The following is an 18,489-nucleotide window of genomic DNA, read 5'->3' as shown; positions in this document are numbered from 1 at the left end:
CAGCTCTGCAGCATACTTAGGCAGGCTAGCCTAGCTAAATAGCATGACTACAGACAGTACAGTGTGGGGAGCACAGAAATATCCTTAGATGGTCTGGCTGGCTGGCTGATACTTCCTGAGCAGAGATGATGACTTTAAGGAGAGCATAGAGATAACCTAGATGATCTGGCTGGCTGGCTGATACTTCCTGAGCAGAGATGATGACTTTAAGGAGAGCATAGAGATAACCTAGATGATCTGGCCGGCTGATACTGCCTGAGCAGAGATGATGACTTTAAGGAGAGCACAGAGATAACCTAGATGATCTGGCTGGCTGGCTGATACTTCCTGAGCAGAGATGATGACTTTAAGGAGAGCATAGAGATAACCTAGATGATCTGGCTGGCTGATACTGCCTGAGCAGAGATGATGACTTTAAGGAGAGCACAGAGATAACCTAGATGATCTGGCCGGCTGGCTGATACTGCCTGAGCAGAGATGATGACTTTAAGGAGAGCACAGAGATAACCTAGATGATCTGGCCGGCTGGCTGATACTGCCTGAGCAGAGATGATGACTTTAAGGAGAGCACAGAGATAACCTAGATGATCTGGCTGGCTGATACTGCCTGAGCAGAGATGATGACTTTGAGGAATGAACATTAATAAAGTCATGAAATAAAAACTAAGTAATACACACAACTGAAATATTATTTCATAGTCATTCATTTCATAGTCCTGTTTTTCTATTGATGTCTACCCAATGTGGACCTGACTTAGACAATGGAATATTTTCAATGTTTTGGCAATTGAATGTTCACTATTTTTGGTGTTTGGAATTTCCTTTAAAAAGCTCTAAAATCATTCTAATGTCATTATTTCATAACGCATTTAATGTAAACATTTTTTTTAACAAAACCAAAATCTGGAAAAAAAACAATTTTTTTTAATAACCGAACCCAAACCCAAACTGACCTAAAAAAAAAGCACTAATCGCTCAGCACTACTGTCCGTAAAAGTTCATGTCTTGACTATCTTAATTACCAATTAGGCTCAATTTACAGGCTCTAGGTCATTTCATGTAAACTGCCAGTCTAGTCAAAACATAACGGGGAAAGCCTGGGTTTGTCAGACTAATGATCATGTTTGATTAAATGTTGTCTATTTAGTAAGGGAACGTTTGCAATGTGGGGATGGTTATTTAGCTGTAACATCAATCTCTAAATTGTCCTTCCCTCACTGTAATGGGATATTATCCAAATGAAAATTACCTAATTTTCTCTCAATAGCTAAACAATGACATTCTTCCTTTTCTCTCAGGCCCTGTTTCAATAGTCTTAACAGTACATCCTTCCTCTACTCTCAGGCCCTGTTTCAATAGTCTTAACAGTACATTCTTCCTCTACTCTCAGGCCCTGTTTCAATAGTCTTAACAGTACATCCTTCCTCTACTCTCAGGCCCTGTTTCAATAGTCTTAACAGTACATCCTTCCTCTACTCTCAGGCCCTGTTTCAATAGTCTTAACAGTACATCCTTCCTCTACTCTCAGGCCCTGTTTCAATAGTCTTAACAGTACATCCTTCCTCTACTCTCAGGCCCTGTTTCAATAGTCTTAACAGTACATCCTTCCTCTACTCTCAGGCCCAGTTTCAATAGTCTTAACAGTACATCCTTCCTCTACTCTCAGGCCCAGTTTCAATAGTCTTAACAGTACATCCTTCCTCTACTCTCAGGCCCTGTTTCAATAATTCCCTGTAGCACGTGACGTGTGTGGTAACGTTTCATCTCTTGTCCCACAGACTCTATGACTATATCGATGGAGGGCTGTTTTGGTCCCGACACCGTGTTCACAGCGGCCGGTGAAGACAACAGTCAGTACCGAATCAGCCGTAGCCTGGTGCGGTCGGCCGAGGGGAGCACCGTGCCGCTCACACGCGTCAAGTGCCTGGTCTCCATGACAACGCCCCATGACATCCGCCTTCACGGCTCGGCCGTCACTCCAGCCTTCGTGGAATTTGACACCTCGCTGGAGGGCTTTGGGTAAGAAGATGCACGGACACACACACACACACACACACACACACACACACACACACACACACACACACACACACACACACACACACACACACAGGGCTTTTGGGTATACACACATTTCTTTTTTCACTGTTGTCAGTGGTTGCAAAAATGTTCCTAAAATTCCCTGAGATTTCCAGAAATTCCTCCCTGCGTTATTCTCTTCTGATTCTCTGAATCCTCCAACTGGGATTTCTGGCAAACCTGGGAATTTTGCGAAAGTTGTTAGAATTTTGCAACCCTTACTGTCGTGACTTGCACTTTTGGGCTTATTCCTTTGGTTCTGTTGGTTCCACAAGACAGATTTCATGGTGCTTGTTTTGTTACCTTCAGTTTTCCTTTTCATTATTCCTTTTTTTATTGCATATTATTTATGTCAGGAACACCTGTCTGTCTCAGCAGGGAGGTTATTTATGTCAGGAACACCTGTCTGTCTCAGCAGGGAGGTTATTTATGTCAGGAACACCTGTCTGTCTCAGCAGGGAGGTTATTTATGTCAGGAACACCTGTCTGTCTCAGCAGGGAGGTTATTTATGTCAGGAACACCTGTCTGTCTCAGCAGGGAGGTTATTTATGTCAGGAACACCTGTCTGTCTCAGCAGGGAGGTTATTTATGTCAGGAACACCTGTCTGTCTCAGCAGGGAGGTTATTTATGTCAGGAACACCTGTCTGTCTCAGCAGGGAGGTTATTTATGTCAGGAACACCTGTCTGTCTCAGCAGGGAGGTTATTTATAAAACACACTCTGTCACCCATTCAGGTAATCCTAGACTCTAACGGTTACCCCCCCCCCCCCACGCACACGGTGATGTCATTTTGGATATTGAATAAGCTGGCAGCTCAATCCCCTATTTCCGTCGATATGTAAAGTTTGCGTCTATTCCATAACATGGGGCTTGTGAAAGCTGTCTTTTTCTACACGAGAGGATCTGGACAAGAAATCTGTCACTAAATACTCTCTAAAACCAGAACCCTTTGAGCTACAAAACTAATAAGGAAGATGATACTGTCACCAACACGACAGTGTCTGTGTGTTTGGCTCTACAACACATCCACAAGCTTTACAGCAGCCGTCTGTAAACACTCTGTCGTGGACATCCTCATTTCGAAAAAAACGGGTCTTCTCACAAAACTGACTGTCCAGACCAGCGGGCTGTCATGTGCCTTTTACTGAGGAGTGGCTTCTGTCTGGCCACTCTACCATAAAGTCCTGATTAGTGGAGTGCTGCAGAGATGGTTGTCCTTCTGGAAGGTTCTCCCAGCTCTGTCAAGAGTGACCATCAGGTTCTTTGTAATCGGTGATACAGGCGGTGATACAGCCCAACAGGATGCTTTCAATTGTGCATCTGTAAAAATTTGTGAGGGTTTTAGGTGACAAGCCAAATGTTTTAAGCCTCCTGAGGTTGAAGAGGCTCTGTTGTGCCTTCTTCACCACACTGTCTGTGTGGGTGGTCCATTTCAGTTTGTCAGTGATGTGTACGCTGAAGAACTTGAAGCTTTCCACCTTCTCCACTGTGGTCCCGTCGATGTAGATATGGGGGGGGGGCGGGGGGTGCACCCTCTGCTGTTTCCTGAAGTCCACACTCCCAGAGCCCTCACCTCCTCCCTCGTCATCGTTGGTAATCAAGCCTACTACTGTTGTGTCGTCTGCAAACTTGATGATCGAGTTGGAGGTGTGCATGGCCACGCAGTCATGGGTGAACAGGGAGTACAGGAAGGGGCTGAGCACGCACCCTTGCGGGGCCCCATTGTTGAGGATCAGCGGAGTGGAGGTGTTGTTTTCTATCTTCACCACCTGGGGTGACCCGTCAGGAAGTCCAGGACCCAGTTGCACAGGGCGGAGTTCAGAACCAGGGCCTCGAGCTTAGTGATGAGTTTGGAGGGTACTATGGTGTTGAATGCTGAGCTATAGTCAATAAAGAGCGTTCTTACATAGGTATTCCTCTTGTCCAGATGGGTTAGGGCAGTGTGATGGCGATTGCATCGTCTGTGGATCTATTGGGGCGGTAAACAAATTGAAGGGGGTCTAGGGTGGCAGGTAAGATAGAGGTGATATGATCCTTGACTTGTTGATCAAAGCACTTCATGATGACGGAAGTGAGTGCTACGGGGCGATATCATTAAGTTCAGTTACCTTTGCCTTCTTGGGTACAGGAACAATGGTGACCATCTTGAAGCATGTGGGGACAGCAGACTGGGATAGGGAGAGGTTGAATATGCCCGTAAACACACCGGCCAGCTGGCCTGCGCATACTCTTTTGACGCGGCTAGGGATGCCGTCTGGACCGGCAGCTCTGCGAGGGTTAACACCTTTAAATGTTTTACTCACGTCGTCCACGGAGAAGGAGAGCCCACAGTCCATGGTAGCGGGCCGCGTCGGCGGCACTGTGTTATCCTCAAAGTGAGCGAAGAATGTGTTTAGCCTGTCTGGAAGCAAGACATCGGTCTCGGGCCATGTGGCTGGTTTTCCTTTTGTAGTCTATGATTGTCTGTAGTCCCTGCCACATACGTCTCGTGTCTGAGCCGTTGAATTGTGACTCCACTTTATCTCTATATTGACGTTTAGCTTGTTTGATTGCCTTGCGGAGTGAATAACTACACTGTTTATATTCTGCCATATTACCAGTCGTCTTGCCATTGTTAAATGCATTAGTTTGCGTTCAGTTTCGCGTGAATACTTCCGTCTATCCACGGTTTCTGGTTAGGGTAGGTTTTAATAGTTACAGTGGGTACTACATCTCCTATACACTTCCTTATGAACTCAGTCACCGTATCCATGTATGCGTCTAGATTATTTTCGCAAAACAATCCTGAAGCGTCGATTCTGATTGGTCAGACCAGGTTTGAATAGTACGAAGCATGGGCACTTCCTGTTTGAGTTTCTGGAGTCGTGGTCAGATTTGCCGACAGGAGGGCGGGGGAGGGCCTTGTAAGCATCCCGGAAGTTTGAATAGCAATAGTCCAGAGTCTTAGTAGAGCGAGTAGGACAGTCAATATGTTGATTGAATTTTGGCAGTATAGTCCTTAAATTTGCTTTGTTAAAGTCCCCAGCTACAATAAATGCAGCCTCAGGATATATGGTTTCCAGTTTGCATAATGTCCAGTGAAGTTCTTTGAGGGCCATCGTGGTATTGGATTGAGGTCGGATGGAAACTTCCGTGGCGATGACTGAGGAGAATTGTCTTGGGAGGGTAATATGGTCGGCATTTAATAGTGAGGTATTCTTGGTCAGGTTTACAAAATGACTCTAGTTCCTCTATGTGCCTAGAATTACACCATGAGTCATTAATCATTAAACCCCGGGCCTTCTGCTTCTCGGAGAGATTTTTATTCCTGTCTGCACGATGTACTGAGAATCCTGCTGGCTTTACTGACTCTGACAGAGTATCCCGAGAGAGCCATGTTTCCGTGAAACAAAGTATGTTACAGGCCCCGATGTCTCTCTGGAAAGAAATCCTTGCTCTAAGCTCATTAACTTTGTTATCCAAAGACTGAACATTAGCGAGTAATATACTCGGAAGCAGTGGGTGGTGTGCGGGCCTCCTAAGTCGAACCAGCAGGCTGCCTTGAGTGCCTCTCTTCCGCTGGTGATGTTTTGGGTCGGGCTCTGGGGAGAGTGAACAAAGGATCTGCTCCAGGGAAGTCGTATTCCTGGTTGTAATGCTGGTAGTTCTGGTGAGTTACCACCACTCTAATATCCAATAGTTCTTCCCGTGCTGTATGTAATGACACAAAGCATTTCCTGAGCTAATTATGTAAGAAATAGGACATTAAAAAAATCTAAATACTGCAAAGTTTTATCGGAGCTAGTTGCGATTCTGCCATCTCTGTCAGCGCCATTGGTTACTCTTCCCCCAGATCTGTGCCTCGACACAATCCTGTCTCTGAGCTCTACGGGCAATTCCTTTGACGCCATTCATGGCTTGGTTTTTACTCTGACATGCCCTGTCAACTGTGGGACCTTTATATAGACAGGCGTGTGCCTTTCCAAATCATGTCCAATCAGTTGAATTTACCACAGGCGGACTCCAATCAAGTTGATCAATAGAAACAGGACGCACCTGAGCTGAGTTTCATAGCAATGGGTCTGAATTCAGTGTTTTTTTTTTTTTTATTAATTTGGAAAAATGTATAAAAACCTGTTTTCACTTTGTCATTATGTAGTATTATGTGTAGATTGATGAGGACATTTTTTTCTCAAATTTAATCCATTTTAGAATAAAGTTGTAACGTAACAAAATGTGGAAAGAGTCATGGGGTCTGAATACTTTCTGTAATTCCTACATGATACAGTGCTTGCTTTGTTATCCAACTGATCTTGTGTCCTTTGGGTCATCCTGTGAACCCTGTTGTTTGTTGCTGCTTGCTCTTATTATTATTATTATTATTTATTTCTATGGTTAAAGTCATCCAGTCCAACCCCATCTCCATCCCGCTGTGCCCAGCTGCGTCAGAATAGTACATGTTGTCTCTGGAAGCAAAACAGGCAGGAGGCACTGTCCCACTTTTGTTCAACACAAACACAAACGCACACGAGACTACACTATCCACACCGCACACACACCCCGTCCACTCTACCCCATCTGTCACTATGAAATATTAATACCCCACCCCCTTGTTTAGGACCCATCCCCCGCTTCCACACACACAGCTGGCTCATATAGGGAAGGTTCAGGGGCAGCTGGTAGGTCGGTGCTACATGGTTAGGGCGTCATTAACTGGTCTGTCACAACACACCCGGGACCAGTCAGTGTGTGTAAATGGGGAGTGCAAACGTGTGTGTGTGTGTCTATTCAAGAGACACTGTTGTTTCTGTAGATAGGATAGCTATGGTTATTAGCAAACCACAGAGGAGGAAGGGGCCAGGGGCCTCATTTAGAAACCGTGTGTCTACCATAAGCCGCCTCCAATGTCGTTTTTAGAGAATTTGGCAGTACATCCAACGTGCCTCGCAACCGCAGACCGCGTGTAAGTAACCACGTCAGCCCAGGACCTCCACATCCGGGCTTCTTCACCTGCTGGATCGTCTGAGACCAGCCACCCTCAAACAGCTGATGAAACTGTGGGTTTGCTGTCATAAAACCGTATCAGGGGGAAGCTCATCAGCGTGTTCGTCGTTCCTCACCAGGATCTTGACCTGGCTGCAGTTCGGCGTCATAACCGGCTTCAGTGGGCAAATGCTCACCTTCAAATGGCAGCTGGCACGCTGGAGAAGTGTGCTCTTCACGGATGATTCCCGGTTTCAACTGTTTTTACCGGGCAGATGGCAGACAGCGTGTATGGCGTCATGTGGGCGAGCGGTTTATTGATGTCAACGTTGTGAACAGAGTGCCCCATGGTGGCGGTGGGGTTATGGTTACGAGCAGGCATAAGCTACGGACAACCTACACAAATGCATTTTATCAATGGCAATTTGAATGCACAGAGATACTGTGACGAGATCCTGGGGCCCCGTTGTCGTGCTGTTCATCCACCGCCATCACCTCATGTTTCAGCATGATAATGCACAGCCCCATGTCGCAATGATCTGTACACAATTCCTGAAAGCTGAAAATGTCCCAGTTCTTCCATGGCCTGCATACTCACCAGACTTGTCACCCATTGAGCATGTTTGGGATGCTCTGGATCGACCTGTACGACAGCTTGTTCCTGTTCCCACCAATATCCAGAAACTTCACACAGCCATTGTGAAGGAGATATGTCGCGCTGCTTGAGGCAAATGGTGGTCACACCAGATACAGACTGGTTTTCTGATCCACGCCTCTGCCTTTGTTTAAGGTATCTATGACCAACAGATGCATATAAAATCCATAGATTAGGGCCTGTATGAACGGTAACTCCGTCTATATTTTTGTTCAATGTCGTTTATCCTTGCGTTTTAAATTTTTTTAATAATTATAAATAGGCATCTATTTCCTAGGCTAATATTTAATTTCCATGATCATTGCATAATAAATTCCTCCCCCTTTCTGTGATGGTTTCATACTCACAGCAACTTAGGATACTATTCATCCCGTCTCTCGTTTAGTTGGACCCACTTCACAGTAGTAAATACATTAAATCTATTTCACGGTATTTTACTCACTTTGGATCCTGAGCGTAGTTTATTAACGGTAGAACAGACTGTTGTAGGATACATCTGAATACTGTAATTTTAAAATATCTCAAGTTGACTATTTCATTTAGAAACATAATACATATTTTCATAACATTTGCAGAATAAATGTCTCACCTTGTCTGGCCATGCATGACATGTTCGTATTCCCAAAGTAGTCGTAGCCTACAAAAAAATGTACCATGTGGATCCCTCATTTAATTGGGTCTATTAGATAGGATATTATTTGAAGTATTTTGTTCTGTGCTTCAGAATGGAGGTGTGATTTATAACAGAGTGAATTTACAGACAGTTGATCTTTTACATTGTAGTGTGTCAGTAGACAATGTTTTAGTGCTTCATATAAATTTGAGAAAAAGTCAAAGCAAAACATTAGGCTTTTTTCAATTCATACAATCTGTTTACAGGTCCACAACATTTTTGCAATCGTTTTTTTTTGTCTTTCATAAACTTTTTTGTCTGTCAGATAAACTTTGCCATGCCATTTGCTATAAGTCTAATATTCTGCCCTCACCCCCCAAAGACATTTGATCACGTTCGCCATTTGCTATTTCCTTTAGAAAACTGCTTCTGTTTAATTCCAATACTTCCAAAGTATATAGCAAATAAGGGTGTTATTTTCACCTTTAAAAGGTGAATGATGTTTTTTTTCTTCAGTTTTAATGCTCATTCATGCATACACAGTTTCAGGACAGGTCTGACTATAACGGGGAACATGTGTAGCGTCAAGTTTAGAAATCAACATTTTTGTACATATGTTGTCTTTAAAAAGAAAATGGTGCACGCAAATATTTTGTGTGAAACTTACGCCATGGTTATAAATGAGGCCCCTGGTCTTTAGTGTTTTCCAATTCCATTACTGCTCTTTTAATTCTTATAGTTGTACACTTTTATTTCGTCAGGACAGAACGCTGCCTGTGCTTTTCATGTTTACGTTAAATGTTAAGCTAATGTTTTACAGTCGGCCTACAATTTGACACCGTTCTTTTCATTCTTCCTCAAGATTTGTCAGAAGGTAGACCAGATATCCCCAAAGTGGGTATTCAGGGTGACGACGACAACAATGTTTTCATGTTGAGAGAGAAACAGAACGGTTAAGCTCAGGGATGGGCAACTTGAACGGGGGTGAGTGCTACAAAAAAAATCTAAACTCATGAGGGGTCTGCAGTGGCTTGTGGGTCTGCGTATCCACATATGCAGTCAGAGACGGCCCTAGCCTAAGTGAAATTTTGTTGAGGGGAACCCCCTTGCGAGCAAAACATTTCAGTGGCCTCCCTCTTGACAGTGGAGAGAGAAAAAACATACTTTTAGGGTTAATTTCCTGCAATTCTACACATTTTGCCATTTTGCCACGGCGAGAAAATGGTGCATTTCTAAAGCTAGCCTACAAAAGCCGCGGGTTGCCAGTTGTCCATCCCTGAGCTAGCTGATGTCAGGTTGAGAGAAAATAACAGCTAGCCGATTGCTAGGAGTCTACTTTAGTCACATGTACTTAGAAGCTAAGATCCTGTCATTGACATGTAATGTCAGTGATTTACTGTGAAGAAAAGAGTTATGTCTACTCACTTTTATTTTCTGTCTCCACCAGCGGTCTGTAATAAACCTAGGAGTTGTGAAGCAAACACTGAGCAGACATGACAGGTCTTTTTGTTGTTGGTCTAGACTCCTGTTGGATGTACTTACTGTAAAACTAAATCAAGGGTGGAACTGGGAGCGAATTCATTTTGACGTGTAAAAATATGATTTTTCTTTCAAGATTAATTTAAGGATTTTACTTTGGTGGTTTCCCACAGTGACTTTTTTTTCAATTTCCATACCTGCTTATAATGACAGTTAAAACAGCAATAACAACTATATTTACATGTAATGTACATTCTTTCCATCTCTAGCTGTCTGTTCCTGCCCAGCCTGGCCCTTATATATATATATATATATTACACTGAGTGGACAAAACATTAAGTACGCCTGCTTTTTCCTTGACATAGACTGTCCAGGTGAAAGCTATGATCCCTTATTGATGTCACTTGTTAAATCCACATCAATCAGTGTAGATGAAGGGGAGTAGACCGGTTAAAGAAGGATTTTCAAGCCTAGAGGCAATTGAGACGTGGATTGTGTATGTGTGCCATTCAGACGGTGAATGGGAAAGACAAAATATTGTGAATTGAAGTGCCTTTGAACGGGGTATGTTAGTAGGTGCCAGGCGCACCGGTTTGTGTCAAGAACTGCAACGCTGCTGGGTTTTTCACCCTCAACAGTTTTCTGTGTGTATCAAGAATGGTCCATCACCAAGAGGACATCCAGCCAACTTGACACAACTGTGGGAATCATTGGAGTCAACATGGGTCAGCATCCCTGTGGAACGCTTTTGACACCTTGTAGAGTCCATGTCCCCGACGAATTGAGGCTGTATTTATTTTTATTTAACCTTTATTTAACTAGGCAAGCCAGTTCAGAACAAATTCTTATTTACAGTGACGGCCTGTTCTGAGGGAAAATGATTAGGAAGGTGTTCTTAATGTTTTTTACCCTCAGTGTACTGTGTATCAGATTATATTAGATATAGTAATATAGTGTACTGTATATTCCTCCTGTCTCTAGGTGTCTGTTCCAGCCAAGCCTGGCTCCTCACAACGCTCCCTCTAACAATGCCAACACAGGAGGAGTCAGCGATGGAGCCGTGGTCTCTGGGATTGGAGCAGGTCAGTATCACTACAACCTAAACTTAGCCTAGTCTTCATCCCCTAACTAGCAGGTCAGTATCACTACAACCTAAACTTAGCCTAGTCTTCATCCCCTAACTAGCAGGTCAGTATCATTACAACCTAAACTTAGCCTAGTCTTCATCCCCTAACTAGCAGGTCAGTATCACTACAACCTAAACTTAGCCTAGTCTTCATCCCCTAACTAGCAGGTCAGTATCACTACAACCTAAACCTAGCCTAGTCTTCATCCCCTACCTAGCAGGTCAGTATCACTACAACCTAAACTTAGCCTAGTCTTCATCCCCTAACTAGCAGGTCAGTATCACTACAACCTAAACTTAGCCTAGGTTACATCCCCTAGCTAGCAAGTCAGTATCACTACAACCTAAACTTAGCCTAGGTTACATCCCCTAACTAGCAGGTCAGTATCACTACAACTTAAACTTAGCCTAGGTTACATCCTCTAACTAGCAGGTCAGTATCACTACAACCTAAACTTAGCCTAGTCTTCATCCCCTAACTAGCAGGTCAGTATCAGTACAACCTAAACTTAGCCTAGTCTTCGTCCCCTAGCTAGCAGGTTAGTATCACTACACAGTTATTCATCTACATCCCCTAGTTAGCCGCCTCCCATTCCCATCCTCTTACTCCTTTCTCCTCTAATTTCCTCTCCTCTGGTCAATAGGATTGGAGCAGGTCAGTATCACAACAAGCCTATTCTTAGACTACCATCCCCAAGCTAGCCTCCAACCCAAATCATAGTATCACGACACACATAAACAAAGTCTGCATCGCCTACAAAGGGAAAGCCAAACGCAAGCTGCCAAGTGATGTGAGCCTACCAGACAGGCTAAATGCCTTTAATGGTCACTTCGAGGAAAGCAACACTGAAGCATGCATGAGAGCACCAGCTGTCCCGAACGACTGATGTGATCACACTCTCTGTAACTGATGTGAGCAAGACCTTTAAACAGGTCAACATTCACAAGGCCGCAGGGCCAGACGGATTACCAGGACGTGTACTCAGAGCATGCGCTGACCAACTGGCAAATGTCTTCACTGACATTTTCAACCTCTCCCTGGCCGAGTCTGTAATACCAACATATTTCAAACAGACCAGCATAGTGCCTGTGGCCAAGACATCGAAGGTAACCTGCCTAAATGACTACAGACCCGTAGCACTCACGTCTGTAGCCATGAAGTGTTTTGAAAGGCTGGTCATGGCTCACATCAACACCATCATCCCAGAAACCCTAGACCCACTCCAATTCGTATACCACCTCAGCAGATCCACAGATGACGCAATCTCAATCGCACTCCACACTGCCCTTTCACACCTGGACAAAAGGAACACCTATGTGAGAATGCTGTTTATTGACTACAGTTCAGCGTTCAACACCATAGAGCCCGCAAAGCTCATCCCTAATCTAAGGACCCTGGGACTAAACACCTCCCTCTGCAACTGGATCCTGGACTTCCTGACGAGCCATCCCCAGGTGGTAAGGGTAGGCAACAACATATCTGCCACGCTGATCCTCAACATGGGGGCCTCTCAGGGGTACATGCTCAGTCCCCTCCTGTACTCCCTGTTCACCCACAACTGCGTGGCCAGGCATGACTCCAACACCATCATTAAGTTTGCTGATGACACAACAGAGGGAGGCCTGATCACCGACAACGATGAGACAGCCTATAGGGAGGAGAGTTTCAAGTTCCTTGGTTCCAACAAACTATCATGGTCCAAACACACCAGGACAGTCGTGAAGAGCGCCCAACAACGTGTTTTCCCCCTCAGGAGAAGATTTGGCATGGGTCCCCACATCCTCAAAAAGTTATAAAGCTGCACCATCGAGAGCATCCTGACCGGTTGCATCACTGCCTGGTATGGCAACTGCTTGGCATCCAACCGTAAGGCGCTACAGATCACCTAAGTCTCATAGACTGTTCTCTCTGCCCCCGCCCGGCAAGCGGTACCAGAGCCCCAAGTCTATGTCGAAAAGGCTCCTTAACAACTTCTACCCCCAAGCCATAAGATTGCTGAACAATTAATCAAATGGCCTTGGACTATTTGCATTGAACCGGTAAGGTCTACACTTGTTGCATTCCGTACATGTGACAAATAAAATTTGATTTGATGTAGTTTCCAAATGAAAATGTCCCAGTTCTTCCATGGCCTGCGTACTCACCAGACCTGTCACCCATTGAGCATGTTTGGGATGCTCTGGATTGTCATTTATGACAGCGTGTTCCAGTTCCCGCCAATATCCAGCAACTTCACACAGATATTGAATTAGTGGGACAACATTCCACAGGCCACAATCAACAGCCTGATCAACTCTATGTGAAGGCGATGTATCGCCCAGCATGAGGCAAATGGTCACAGCAGATACTGACTGGGTTTCTGATCCACGCCACTACATTTTTGTTTAAGGTCTCTGTGACCAACAGATGCATATCTGTATTCCCAGTCATGTGAAATCCATAGATTAGGGCCTAATCATTTATTTCTAGTGAATGATTTCCTTTTGTGAACTGTAACTCAGTAACATTGTTTACATTTTTGCATGTTGGCGTTTTATATTTTTTGTTCAGTGTAGTAGTACGACGTCATCAGGGCTAGTTCATTCATCGAACCAGTCTGGTTCCTCCCAATCTGCCCGTTGACCCAATCAGGCCCCTGTTGTCCCGATCATATACTCCGTGGACCTAAACACATAGTTAATAATAATAGCAATAATAACAACAATAATAATAATAATAATAATAATAATACTTCATTTTTGATCTACAGACCCAGACGCTAAAGCATACATCCAGAGGATGTACACAGCTCCGCTTACTCTCCCTCTCATCCCTCTCTCTCTTCTCCCTCTCTCCTCTCTCTCCTCTCCCTCTCATCCCTCTCTCTCTTCTCCCTCTCTCTCCTCTCCCTCATCCCTCTCTCTCCTCTCTCTCCTCTCCCTCTCACTCCTCTCTCTCCTCTCTCTCCTCTCCCTCTCATCCCTCTCTCTCCTCTCCCTCTCATCCCTCTCTCCTCTCTCTCTCCTCTCCCTCTCATCCCTCTCTCCTCTCTTCTCCCTCTCTCCTCTCTCCTCTCTCCTCTCTCTCCTCTCTCCTCTCTCCTTTCTCCTCTCTCCTCTCTCTCCTCTCTGCTCCCTCATCCCTCTCTCTCTCTTCTCCCTCTCTCCTCTCTCTCTCTCCTCTCTCTCTCTCCTCTCCCTCTCATCCCTCTCTCTCCTCTCTCTCCTATCCCTCTCGCCTCTCTCTTCTCCCTCTCGCCTCTCTCTTCTCCCTCTCGCCCCTCTCTCTCCTCTCTCTCCTCTCCCTCTCGCCCCTCTCTCCCCTCTTCCTCCTCTCCCTCTCGCCCCTCTCTCTCCTCTTCCTCCTCTCCCTCTCGCCCCTCTCTCTCCTCTCCCTCTCGCCCCCTCTCTCCTCTTCCTCCTCTCCCTCTCGCCCCTCTCTCTCCTCTCCCTCTCGCCCCTCTCTCTCTTCTCTTCTCTCCTCTCTCTCTTCTCTTCTCTCCTCTCTCTCTTCTCTTCTCTCCTCTCCCTCTCATCCCTCTCTCTCCTCTCCCTCTCATCCCTCTCTCTCCCTCTCTCCTCTCCCTCTCGCCCCTCTCTCTCATCCCTCTCTCTCCTCTCTCTCCTCTCCCTCTCATCCCTCTCTCTCTTCTCCCTCTCGCCCCCTCTCTCTCTCTTCTCCCTCTCGCCCCTCTCTCTCCTCTCCCTCTCATCCCTCTCTCTCTCTTCTCCCTCTCGCCCCTCTCTCTCCTCTCCCTCTCATCCCTCTCTCTCCTCTCTCCTCTCCCTCTCATCCCTCTCTCTCTCTTCTCCCTCTCTCCTCTCTCCTCCCTCTCATCCCTCTCTCTCCTCTCTCTCCTCTCCCTCTCATCCCTCTCTCTCTCTTCTCCCTCTCTCCTCTCTCTCTCCTCTCTCTCTCCTCTCTCTCTCTCCTCTCCCTCTCATCCCTCTCTCTCCTCTCTCACCTCTCCGTCTCGCCCCTCCCTCTCTCCCTCTCGCCCCTCTTCCTCCTCTCCCTCTCGCCCCTCTTCCTCCTCTCCCTCTCGCCCCTCTCTCTCCTCTCCCTCTCGCCCCTCTCTCTCCTCTTCCTCCTCTCCCTCTCGCCCTTCTCTCTCCTCTCGTCCTCATGTATGAAGTATGCTGTTATCATTGGCTCATTAATTTAACCAGCTCTCTCTCCCTCCCTCTCCCTCTCCCTCCCTCCCTGTAGGAGAGCGTCTGTTCCCCCCTCCGTCTGGTCTAAGCTACTCTACGTGGTTCTGTGTGGAGAGGTTCAGCTCCGCCCCCCACACCCACCCTGTCCGTCTGCTGACGGTGGTCCGGCGTGCCACTTCCTCAGAGCAACACTACGTTTGTCTGGCCGTGGTTCTGTCTGCTAAAGACCGGTCCCTGACGGTGTCTACCAAGGAGGAACTGCTGCAGAGCTACGGTACACGCACGCACGCACGCACGCACGCACACACACACACACACACACACACACACACACACACACACACACACACACACACACACACACACACACACACACACACATATACATACATACATACATACGCGCACACGAAAACAAACACACACACGCACGAAAACACACACACGCACGAAAACACAAACGCACACGCACAAAAACACACGCACACACGCACGAAAACATACGCACACACGCAGGAAAACAAACACACACACACACGCAGGAAAACACACACACACGCAGGAAAACACACACACACACGCAGGAAAACACACACACACACGCAGGAAAACACACACACACACGCAGGAAAACACACACACACGCAGGAAAACACACACACACACGCAGGAAAACACACACACACGCAGGAAAACACACACACGCAGGAAAACACACACACACACATTCAGTGAAAACACACACACGCAGGAAAACACACTCGTACATACAGGTGTACACGCGCGCTCACACCCTTTACCCAAACTGAAATATTGTTCCTGGTTTGTAAACCAGATGAATGATCTAGTACTGGAATCACTCCCCCAGATTAACATCTCTACATAATTCACACAGTCTCTGTAAATAATTCAGTGGAAAACATCAAACACACTGGTACATTCTAACGCTGCTCTCAACTCCGCAAACCAATACGGTCCTCTCTCTACCACACCGACCCAACCTTTATACCACAAACACACAACGTTTTTACAACGCTCACACGACATTGTCTTTTCCTTTCACTCTGAATGACTTCATACCCAATCTCAACCCCTACATTAACACTGATGTTTTATCATGTGAACCTTGGAACAACATCCTTCCCTCTTCCACAGTGGATGACTTCAGTGAGGAGTCTTCTCCCTCTACCCCTCCTCTCTCCCTCCTCTACCCCTCCTCTCCTTCCTCTACACCTCCTTACCCCTCCTCTACCCCTCCTCTACACCTCCTCTCCTTCCTCTACACCTCCTCTCCTTCCTCTACACCTCCTAACCCTCCTCTCTCCCTCCTCTACACCTCCTAACCCTCCTCTACACCTCCTCTACCCCTCCTCTACCCCTCCTCTACACCTCCTAACCCTCCTCTCTCCCTCCTCTACACCTCCTCTACACCTCCTAACCCTCCTCTACACCTCCTCTACCCCTCCTCTACCCCTCCTCTACACCTCCTTACCCCTCCTCTACACCTCCTCTACACCTCCTCTACACCTCCTAACCCTCCTCTACACCTCCTTACCCCTCCTCTACCCCTCCTCTACACCTCCTAACCCTCCTCTCTCCCTCCTCTACACCTCCTCTACACCTCCTACACCTCCTCTACACCTCCTTACCCCTCCTCTACCCCTCCTCTACACCTCCTCTACACCTCCTAACCCTCCTCTACCCCTCCTCTACACCTCCTTACCCCTCCTCTACCCCTCCTCTACACCTCCTAACCCTCCTCTCTCCCTCCTCTACACCTCCTCTACACCTCCTAACCCTCCTCTACACCTCCTCTACCCCTCCTCTACCCCTCCTCTACACCTCCTTACCCCTCCTCTACCCCTCCTCTACACCTCCTCTACACCTCCTAACCCTCCTCTACCCCTCCTCTACACCTCCTAACCCTCCTCTACACCTCCTACCCCTCCTCTACACCTCCTTACCCCTCCTCTACCCCTCCTCTACACCTCCTAACCCTCCTCTCTCCCTCCTCTACCCCTCCTCTACACCTCCTCTACACCTCCTAACCCTCCTCTACACCTCCTTACCCCTCCTCTACCCCTCCTCTACACCTCCTTACCCCTCCTCTACCCCTCCTCTACACCTCCTAACCCTCCTCTACCCCTCCTCTACACCTCCTAACCCTCCTCTACCCCTCCTCTACCCCCCCACTCTACCCCTCCTCTACCCCTCCTACCCCTCCTCTACCCCTCCTCTACCCCTCCTCTACACCTCCTAACCCTCCTCTACCCCTCCTCTACCCCCCCACTCTACCCCTCCTCTACACCTCCTACCCCTCCTCTACCCCTCCTCTCCCCCTCCTCTCTCCTTCCTCTACACCTCCTACCCCTCCTCTACCCCTCCTCTCCCCCTCCTCTCTCCTTCCTCTACACCTCCTAACCCTCCTCTACCCCTCCTCTACACCTCCTAACCCTCCTCTACCCCTCCTCTCCCCCTCCTCTCTCCTTCCTCTACACCTCCTAACTCTCCTCTACCCCTCCTCTACCCCTCCTCTACCCCTCCTCTACACCTCCTAACCTTCCTCTACCCCTCCTCTACCCCTCCTCTCTCCTTCCTCCTTCCTCTACACCTCCTAACCCTCCTCTACCCCTCCTCTACCCCTCCTCTACCCCTCCTCTACCCCTCCTCTACCCCTCCTCTCTCCTTCCTCTACACCTCCTAACCCTCCTCTACCCCTCCTCTCTCCCTCCTCTCCTTCCTCTACCCCTCCTCTCTCCTTCCTCTACACCTCCTAACACTCCTCTACCCCTCCTCTCTCCCTCCTCTCCTTCCTCTACCCCTCCTCTCTCCTTCCTCTACCCCTCCCCTACCCCTCCTCTACCCCTCCACTACCCCTCCTCTCTCCCTCTACCCCTCCTCTACCCCTCCTCTCTCCTTCCTCTACCCCTCCTCTACCCCTCCTCTACCCCTCCTCTCTCCTTCCTCTCCCCCTCCTCTCCCCCTCCTCTCCCCCTCCTCTACCCCTCCTCTACCCCTCCTCTACCCCTCCTCTCCCTCCTCTACCCCTCCTCTACCCCTCCTCTACCCCTCCTCTCTCCTTCCTCTCCCCCTCCTCTCTCCTTCCTCTCTCCTTCCTCTACCCCTCCTCTACCCCTCCTCTACCCCTCCTCTACCCCTCCTCTCTCCTTCCTCTCCCCCTCCTCTCTCCTTCCTCTCTCCCTCCTCTCCCCCTCCTCTACCCCTCCTCTACCCCTCCTCTCTCCTTCCTCTCTCCTTCCTCTACCTCTCCTCTCCCCCTCCTCTCCCCCTCCTCTCTCCTTCCTCTACCCCTCCTCTACCCCTCCTCTCCCCCTCCTCTACCCCCCCTCTACCCCTCCTCTACCCCTCCTCTCTCCTTCCTCTACCCCTCCTCTCCCCCTCCTCTCCCCCTCCTCTCTCCTTCCTCTACCCCTCCTCT

At 47.6% G+C, this 18,489-nt stretch overlaps 1 protein-coding gene across 5 annotated transcripts in view; it reads left to right on the top strand.

Moving 5' to 3' along the window:
* LOC106570917 (WD repeat and FYVE domain-containing protein 3) overlaps window positions 1-18,489 on the top strand; it is a 326,816-nt gene that overhangs the window by 196,945 nt on the left and 111,382 nt on the right. For all 5 annotated transcript variants that reach the window (XM_045695421.1, XM_045695420.1, XM_045695419.1 and 2 more), the window contains 3 exons: window positions 1,779-2,019; window positions 10,772-10,872; window positions 15,106-15,324. In XM_045695421.1, coding sequence (XP_045551377.1) covers window positions 1,779-2,019; window positions 10,772-10,872; window positions 15,106-15,324 — 561 coding nt within the window. The remainder of the gene's footprint in view (window positions 1-1,778; window positions 2,020-10,771; window positions 10,873-15,105; window positions 15,325-18,489) is intronic.

Source organism: Salmo salar, chromosome ssa15 (genome assembly GCF_905237065.1).
Source record: "Salmo salar chromosome ssa15, Ssal_v3.1, whole genome shotgun sequence".
Lineage (NCBI taxonomy): Eukaryota > Metazoa > Chordata > Actinopteri > Salmoniformes > Salmonidae > Salmo > Salmo salar.
Note: the sequence above shows the minus strand (reverse complement) of the source record. Positions and strands in the feature narration are given on the sequence as shown.